This window comes from Octopus sinensis, linkage group LG4, assembly GCF_006345805.1.
Source record: "Octopus sinensis linkage group LG4, ASM634580v1, whole genome shotgun sequence".
NCBI classification, from domain to species: Eukaryota; Metazoa; Mollusca; class Cephalopoda; order Octopoda; family Octopodidae; genus Octopus; species Octopus sinensis.
The window spans coordinates 94,467,882-94,476,903 of NC_043000.1; the positions used below are offsets into that span (position 1 = coordinate 94,467,882).

Sequence of the window (9,022 nt, forward strand, 5' to 3'; positions counted from 1 at the left end):
CAAGTTTTATGAAATGCTACCATTCATGACAGACAGTATTGCAAAGTAGCATGTGTATTATGAATACCATACGAATTACTAGCCGTAAGTATGACAAAGAAGAGTTATCTTTCCTTGTGTCCACTGTGAGAAATAAAGCATGGTTTTCTCCGGTAGTTGTAATTTAAGCTAGAATAAGATGTGTTGTGAAGCCGTGACGGATTATTAACAGTAATTGTTAACATAAACCAGTTCTGCCTCTCTTTATTTTCACTGTACGCACTGTTACACTTGTTCAACTACTGATAGTACGGAATGTGTTGTTGGTGTTATAGTTAAATTGATAGAGCAGTTAGACACAAACGCAAAAGACAAGGAGAGGATATACTGATAAAATGTATTTCTAGTAGATTTCGTTAGTCGAAAAATGGTTAAACGGGAATATTGTAAAGTATGTTTTTGAGAATAGTAATACTCTGAGTAATATTGAATAAAAATAATAAAAGTAACAATCGAAATTTGCTAAAAGGAAAGACCAGGTGTTAGAGTTCCTTTGTGATATGTAAATATTATCAAAAGTTTAATAAACAATCCCCAGAAATATTAATGGCCTACAGTTAAGAAAAAAAATTATCGTAAATAGTTAAAGTACTTTATGAGAATAAGACCAGATTTGAACAGCTGATAATTCTTCACACACAAATACATTAAACAGCAAATCAAAATACCGTTTATTATTTATTTTTACTTAAAACTGTGCACTTTTATCTTCCTCATTGAAATAAATAATCAATTGACGGAGGAGAAGGAAGAAGGAAGACAAGAAAGAGCGAGACTGTTTGAAAAATTGTATTTAAGGGTAAAATTAAAGTGACGTAGCTGAGAAAGCTCGAAGGAATAGATTGCAAGAAGATTCCAAAATCATTCTTTGAACATAGGTGATATGAATTTCTTACATAGATTTCTGATTCCACTGCTGGGTTGCCTGTTATTTGAAGCTAAAAATGCCGGTAAGTACGTGTTACTAATTACACAGGGGAGCAATTGTGAACATAATTTCTGCCGAGTTTGAATTTTTCATCTGATTTAGACTAAAATTGGCATGCTGATTTCAAAACTGCAATCAGTTTTCTTCTATCACGTCAAGATTTTTCTACAGTTTACTCTCTGAATAAGCACAATTGCATTATTTGTCTGTAAGCAGTAGAGATGATCAGCTGCTTTTATTATTTTATTGATAACACTGGGGAACATTTTCGGAAAATTTTTTTAGTTGTCTTCCCTTTTATAATTAGTCCCGCCGAATATGATGGTGCTGTATTCAGAAATGCCTTGGGAAATTTTCTGTCACATCAATTTTCTTTGTTAAACAGAAATTGATTTTTTTAACAAAAAATATCAATTTTGCCATTAAAATGCAATACTAAAATAACAATAACAACAATAATAATAATAATAATAATAATAATAATAATAATAATAATAATAATAATAAACTAGCACAAACTAAATAGTACGTTTTACTGTTTATACAAAATGCTTAATTACACATATTAGGATAGATATTTCTGTCAAACTGGAGTTTCAGTAACTCAACGATTAAGCTTTCTCTTTGCTGCTTTGCGTGAATAAGTTGATCGACAGTTTCTTTGCAGAGACTAACAGTATTCAGCCATCATGTTAATCTACTACCTGTCTTGATACCTCGTCTCTATCGTTTCGATGTCTTGGTGGAATCTTTCTCTTTGCTCATCATTTATTGCACCATGATTTTCAGGGAAGAAGTTCAGATGACTATGCAGGAAATGCACTTTACACTTGTGTTGCAGTCCAATGCTCTACAGTTTCTTAACAGGTTCTACACAAGTTCTTCATAATTTGATGGTTTCCTGTTTCCCAGGAAATCAGACACAACTGCAGCAAAAGTATTCCACGCTTCTTTTCCAACGCTAGGAATGCTTTCCAAAAACTGATCGTCCTGCTATCTGTAGCCCGTCAAACACATCAACCATATTTTTATCACAATAAAAAGATAGAAAATTTATGCTTAAGCATTTAAAACAGTCACTGTCTCAGTGTTTCATCACATATTTAACACACTATATGGAGTGCTCAAGCTTTGTCTTGATTACCCAGAAAGTAAGGTAAGCTTTTTTCACAAAATCTGGCTTTGTTTCGCTGGCAAGATAAAGTGTAACATTCGCAAACATAGCAGAAGACAATAGGGCTGTTTTTGCATTTTCTTCTCTTACAACTGTCCATATTTCTGAAATTCAAAACTTATATGCAGGCCAATTGTAACCTGCGAAAAGTATTTTCCCAATTGTCAACAGTTAAGGCAAAGTTCCTCAAAGAACATACATGCCATGAAGATTTTTCTACAATTCTTTGGTCATACTTGATTAAGTGACTTTCATCCATTTGACTTCACAAAACATCAATTTTGTTAGAGATAGTTAAAGGTTCAACAAAACATATCTCACTTGCTTTACAAAAGCACAACGTGGACATATCTGCGGACAAATTCCACAAATATGAGACATGTATGAAGGACTGTCTCATTGTATAAGGACTTTTGTGTTATCATCATGACATTTAAAATTGGTTAGATTGAAAATAAGGAAAGTTACTCATGTCTAAAGCTTTTTGTTTACACAAGATACTTAAATCCTGACTTTTTTTTTCACTTTTGTAGTTACATTTACATTAGATAATATTGAAAAACTTTTTTTAAAAATACGTCAAGCTTCATACATGGATTTGTATTTGATAAAGCTAAGTCTATCCTTAGAAATGGTGACAATGCTGGAAATGTTGAAAACTGGACATTTGAATTTGTGAAAAATTTTGACATGATTGAGCAAAATGGATTTCACTTTTGAAACCAGCACTCAGAATTACTAGGAAACAAATCTGCAACATCAGACAACGTAAAACATATTCGCCAGTGTTATATATCATTAGTAATATTGTGCATCGGTATAATGTTAGCTACCATCATTACTTGGTTTGGTTCTCACAGCTTTGGATTAAGGTTTGTAAATGCGCGGTTTGATTCGCACAGGTTTTAGATTAGGCTTAGTAAAAATTTATGCTTTTAGTAAAACCATTTCCAAGCAACAAGTATCTCGCGTATTTTATAGGATTTTCTTTTCTTTTTTCGTTCTTTTAGAGTTTCGTTGAAGTATGGCCTTGTGTACTTTATTCGATTGCATTTGCTTTAACCATGAAACTAGACTTATCTTGAATTTCATTTCTTTTGCATTTAATGTATTTGGTGCTACATTCATCGAAATGCATAATCTTACCAGTTTGAAATTTTGTTCCTTTCAAATTAATGTAACCTTTGAGTGGTTTATTCTGGCAAAATGAATACCAGAGGAACAAATATATTAGATGAGAGAAGACTCGTTTCCATAGATACGTCCATTTATATGGGGCACCAAGGTGTTAACCCGCACCTAAGAATCTGATATTACAAGATAAACGTAGATGGCTTTTGTCGATACGTTCTTTTGTATTGAGTTACATGTTGGTAAGCCATACATAAGAATCCGTTATCATTACAATATTAACGTTACCGAGAAGGATTATTTTAGCTTTGCACTAGAAACTGTGGACTTACTCAGAAAGCGATCTGGCAGTATACGTATACTCTCTTTACTCTTTTACTTGTTTCAGTCATTTGACTGCGGCCATGCTGGAGCACCGCCTTTAGTCGGGCAAATCGACCCCGGGACTTATTCTTTGTAAGCCTAGTACTTATTCTATCGGTCTCTCTTTTGCCGAACCGCTGAGTGACGGGGACGTAAACACACCAGCATCGGTTGTCAAGCAATGCTAGGGAGACAAACACAGACACACAAACACACACACACATAATACATATATATATATATATATATATATATATATACATATATACGACAGGCTTCTTTCAGTTTCCGTCTACCAAATCCACTCACAAGGCATTGGTCGGCCCGGGGCTATAGTAGAAGACACTTGCCCAAGGTGCCACGCAGTGGGACTGAACCCGGAACGATGTGGTTGGTTAGCAAGCTACTTACCACACAGCCACTCCTGCGCCTATGTACTTACATATATATATTCATGTGGGAATCTGCAATATTAATGGACAATCTTTTGTCAAAGTATGACATTAAGAATACGGTGATAATGACATCTTAAGTAACTAGCACGGATATGCCAAATATTCCTAAGGGCAGATTTGACAAATTTATGCGATAATTGATAATGGCTCACAATTTTGACGTTAGAGCTGATAAATAACGACTATCCCAGAAGGATTACGTTACTTGGAAGATTAAAACGTTCATTGTAAGATTAAATAGGGTTAAGAATGAGCTCTATTATTATAAGAGACGATATGCGCTGAACACTGTGTGACAAAAAGTTTTGTAATTATATTTATTTTTTTTGCTTGGTCAGTAAGTCTTACTTATTATTTGTTTCTATCTAGAAATCAAAGGAAATGATTGCTGTTACCTTAAAACTTTGCTTTTGTGACCTGGACAGCAATGTTTTGAAACTGACCTATTTTCCATTACATTTCAAACAGATTCAGCACTGAGTTGCTGAAGCAGAAATAGCAAATATTCTGTTCAATACCAAAGATTTGCTTGTCAGTTATTTCACTCTAACCACTTAAACATGTCCCTTAGTGGCTGACAATATATGCACCTCTGGTCATGAGCAGGAGTAGTGGGGAACATCATAGCCATGTGTTGAGAAGGATTCTTTGGGGTTTGAATAAGTGTAACAAGCGCGAAGTTTCAACGAAATATTGACCATTCTTCATACTTTCTATGAGTAAACAAATAGAAATAACAGTTGCTGCTCAAGGATAGAAATCGTGTTACAGTGTATTTTCTCACATATAATAGTACTAATTTACTAATATCCTCACTGCATGTGCCGCTGAAAACCATTTTATGCGGATATTTATTAATGCCTACAGCCTGTATGATTACTCTAGTATTTTAATTGGGCTAAAGGAATATCAAGTGACCCTATTAACAATCTTCTGCAATAGTCACCATCTGTTTTTGTTGGACAACTATTGCAAGTGTGAATGCGTGTGGCCTAGTGATTAGGTTCTTGTACTCAAGGTCACTAGATCGTGCGTTTGATTCTCGGATAGCGCGTTCTTGAACAAAATACTTCGTTTACCATCGCTCTAGTCCCTCTTTCGATCAGACAAGAACGTTGGCTTGCTCGCCTTGCCAGCAGTGTGGCGTCTTTCAAAGGCTAAAACGAAGCAAAGAGCATTGTGACCTGCGATGTGTAACAACGTCTGATCACGTCACTGTATAACAAAAAAATTGTGTGAAGTGTTAGAATATATGTCTACGTGCTGGCTGTGATGTTACATGCAACAACTGTCTTACTCTTTTAATTAAATACAAATAAATTAAAGATACGTTGTTATCCCATATGGGAGGAAGATACTGGAGGCTGGTTATGTATCCTCGACGAGGATACAATAATACAATTTTGCCTTTGATTGCGTCAAGTTAGAGCACATCAATACGATAAGAGAGCAAGGCTGCATAGTACACTGAAGTACTTAGCTTCTTAATGTAATAACCTGTATGGAAATGCGAGCGTTTATGTGCACGCGTACATATAAGCACACACACATGCACACACACATGCACACACACATACATGTATGTATACATATACGTATGTATGTGTGTATGTATATGCGTTTATGTATGTGTACATAAATGTGTCCCTATGCAAGCATACCTATTGTTATTATACATCAGTAAAAAAGAAAAGGTAGCGATCTGGCAGAATTGTTATAGCGTATAAGAAAAGACATTTGAAGCTTTTTTTTTTTACGGCTACGTTCTGAGTTCAAACGCCTTTGAGGTCAAGTTTTACACTTCATCTTTATGGGAACATAAAAATAAAGTTCCACTCAAGTATTTTAGAAGGTATCAACTACATCTCCTCCCCTGAAAATTGCTAGCTAAAGTAAGAATTATTATAATCGTATTTTTTTAATTTGCAATTGTTACTTGTATTAATGCTAATGCTATCGTTTCTTTGCATTTCAGCGTCCACCAATGCGACAGAAGGTCAGACTGACTTCTACGCTAAAACATGCCAGTTCCCTCACATGGCACTTTTGAGAATATTTACGGGTAATAAAAGCCACATTTGTGGAGGAGCCCTTGTCGATGATATTCACATAATCACAGCAGCTCACTGCTTGTAAGTAATTATGAGTCGGTATATGTAATTAGATTTATTCACTTAAAAACTTTGATGTAAATAAAAGTCCAAAATTTATAAAGAGTGGGTTTATAAAGGGGGAATATAGGTTATATATGTTTCTTCACTAACTGGAGTTCATTATGTTAGTCATACGCAACGAACTCTCTACACAGTAGCTAGTCACACTGACGAGTGTTCGTTGCGTCAGAAATATTAGTCTATGTTTCACGTATTCCAATCCTTATAAATTCCCCACACGCTCACACACTCTGCCTGTCTGTCTGTCTGTCTGTCTCTCTCTCTCTCTCTCCTCTCTCTCTCTCTCTCTCTCTCTCTCTCTCTCTCTCACACACACACATACGCACACACACACAGAGTTTAATGTACATATTAGCTAGTTATGGGCTATTAAACAATATCTCTCACCGGATGGTGTACTTTCATTGTTGATCTTTACCTTAACGAAAAAGTAAACTATACAAACACACACACACAAACACACACAACACACACACACACACACACACACACACACACAACACACACACACATATATATATATATATATATATATATATATATATAGTAATGTTTATATGCCATCAAATGTAGCAATCCAATAAAGGACGATGTTACTCTTTTTTTGATTCCAGAAAAACATGTTTTCCAGCTGGCAATCCTCACACAGTTTGTGTCCGTATAGCATTTGTAAGGGAGGTCATCGCTCCCATCTCTAGCCTTACGTGATACTTACTGACCTAGGTTTCTGGATGTTATCCGTCCTCAGTCTCAGACAACCAGTAGCTAGTAATGAAAGCTCTCTCCACTTGCAAATCCTATAAATTTTTTAAGCGACACAGTCTCTGATCGCGTACAGAGAAAAACAACTTGTTTTAAATATCTGAGCGAGAGATATACAGTAACAGTACCAGATAGTAATGTTTATATGCCAACAGAATGTGACAGTCCCATAAAGGACGATGTTACTGTTGTATGTAGTATTTGTAAAACAACAGTAACATCGTCCTGTATAGGACTGCCACATTCTGTTGGCATACAAACATAAATATCCGGTACTTAATTTGAAAACTTAATATGATACATTAAAATAGCATTCAACATTTGGGCCCATAGAAATTTCATTGCAATACACAAGGAGTAACTACAATTTTGATAACGAACTTCTTTAAAGTTTAAACATACCACTAAGATGTTAACCTATTTAATAATGACCGCTTAAAAGTCTATTCCTTTGTGAAGTGTGATTGCTTGGGACCCTGACAGCTTTGAAAGTGAAGCGCAAGCTCCTGGTAAGGTTCCGATGCTGGACAGATCAAAGGATAGATGCCAGATTAATACTGGTTTCAAATATTGGCAAAAAGGCCAACAATTTCAACTATAAGCACTCGGCCAGAAATTCTGGGGGAGAGGGCCAGTCAATAACATCGACTCCTGTGCTCAATTGGTACTTATTTTATCGACCCAGAGAGAGGAAAGGCAAAGTCAAAATCGGCGGAACTTGAGCTCAACGTAAAGACGGGCGAAATGCCGCTAAGTATATCTCCCACGGCGTTAATGATGTAGTAGTTAATGATGTAGTAGATTTCTTTAAGCAATAACTATTGTACTGTGATTAGCTGTCTTAGGAAAGGTTGTTTTAAGCAAGAAGGTTCGCTGTTTAAGCCTAACTTAGGCCTGATCGAGCAGACTTGTGACCAAAAGTATTCAACGGCTGGTGTCTCGTATTTTTTTGTATATATAGGACTACCCACCAAAATGAGAGATGAGTAACTCTAATTTTGATACGGCCGGATGTGATTTAAGAAGCACTGGAATACTGTTGTTAGCCGGGCTAACAGCCACGTTGTAGAAACTTACAAATCCTGTCACTCACATATACATCCAGAACATTCTTAAAAGAAAATTTTACGCACGTACACTCACACACATTTTTGAAAAGGGCACGTCAAAAGATATTGAACTGGCGTTTTAGTGTGCAGATCAGATTGAATACCTAAAATCCTTCGTTAATTGCGTGATAGGAAATGCAACCCAGGTAAATCGGTTATAGGAAATGCAGCAGTTATTGAAAATAAAGAAGTCAGGCAATGATTGCAATATCAAAGTTTAAAATAACAGGTGTATCACTAATTGTAAACATCACCAAAAATGTAATACCGTGAAATCATAAACAAATTTAAGAGTAGAAAACAATTATAGATATATATGTAGAAATCCTTCCCCCTTGACGCTAATGATTTTATTTCTGATATCTTCGCTCTTTCTGATTTGCTTGCTACCCCTTCTGGCATTTTTAATTGTTCTTCTGCTATTATCTAAAATAATCCTTTCTACTGCAGGCACCAGGCCTCAAATATGGTGGGAGGGAAATAGTCGATTACAGTGTTTTAGTGGCACTTAATTTATCGACCCCGAAAGGATGAAAAGCAAAGTCGACCTCGTCGAAATTTGAACTCAGAACGTAGCAACGGACGAAAAGCCGCTAAGTATTTTACCCGGCGTATTAACGACTCTACCAGCTCGCGACCCTAATGGATTGGAGAAACGTGACTATTATCTAAAAAATAATTGGAACCATATTAGCGAAAATAATACTAGTGATAGTAATATGCGTAGCAATCTTTTTGGGTGTTCTAATTATTACAACGAAAATATGGATATTAGTACCCGCCATCCTTTTAAATTGTAATGTCTCATATTCACGTTAGTAATAATGGTAGTTTCAGAAGTCATAACATGAATAGCAGCATATTGAGTGGTGAGATATTTGTTCGCT

At 35.6% G+C, this 9,022-nt stretch overlaps 1 protein-coding gene across 1 annotated transcript in view; it reads left to right on the top strand.

The window, feature by feature from the left end:
- Positions 1-830: 830 nt before the first annotated feature.
- Positions 831-9,022, top strand: part of LOC115211063 (coagulation factor IX) — a 17,346-nt gene continuing 9,154 nt past the window's right edge. Inside the window, exons 1-2 of the mRNA XM_029779951.2 lie at positions 831-989; positions 6,066-6,222. Of these exons, the coding sequence (XP_029635811.1) occupies positions 923-989; positions 6,066-6,222 (224 nt within the window). The 5' untranslated portion in view covers positions 831-922. The remainder of the gene's footprint in view (positions 990-6,065; positions 6,223-9,022) is intronic.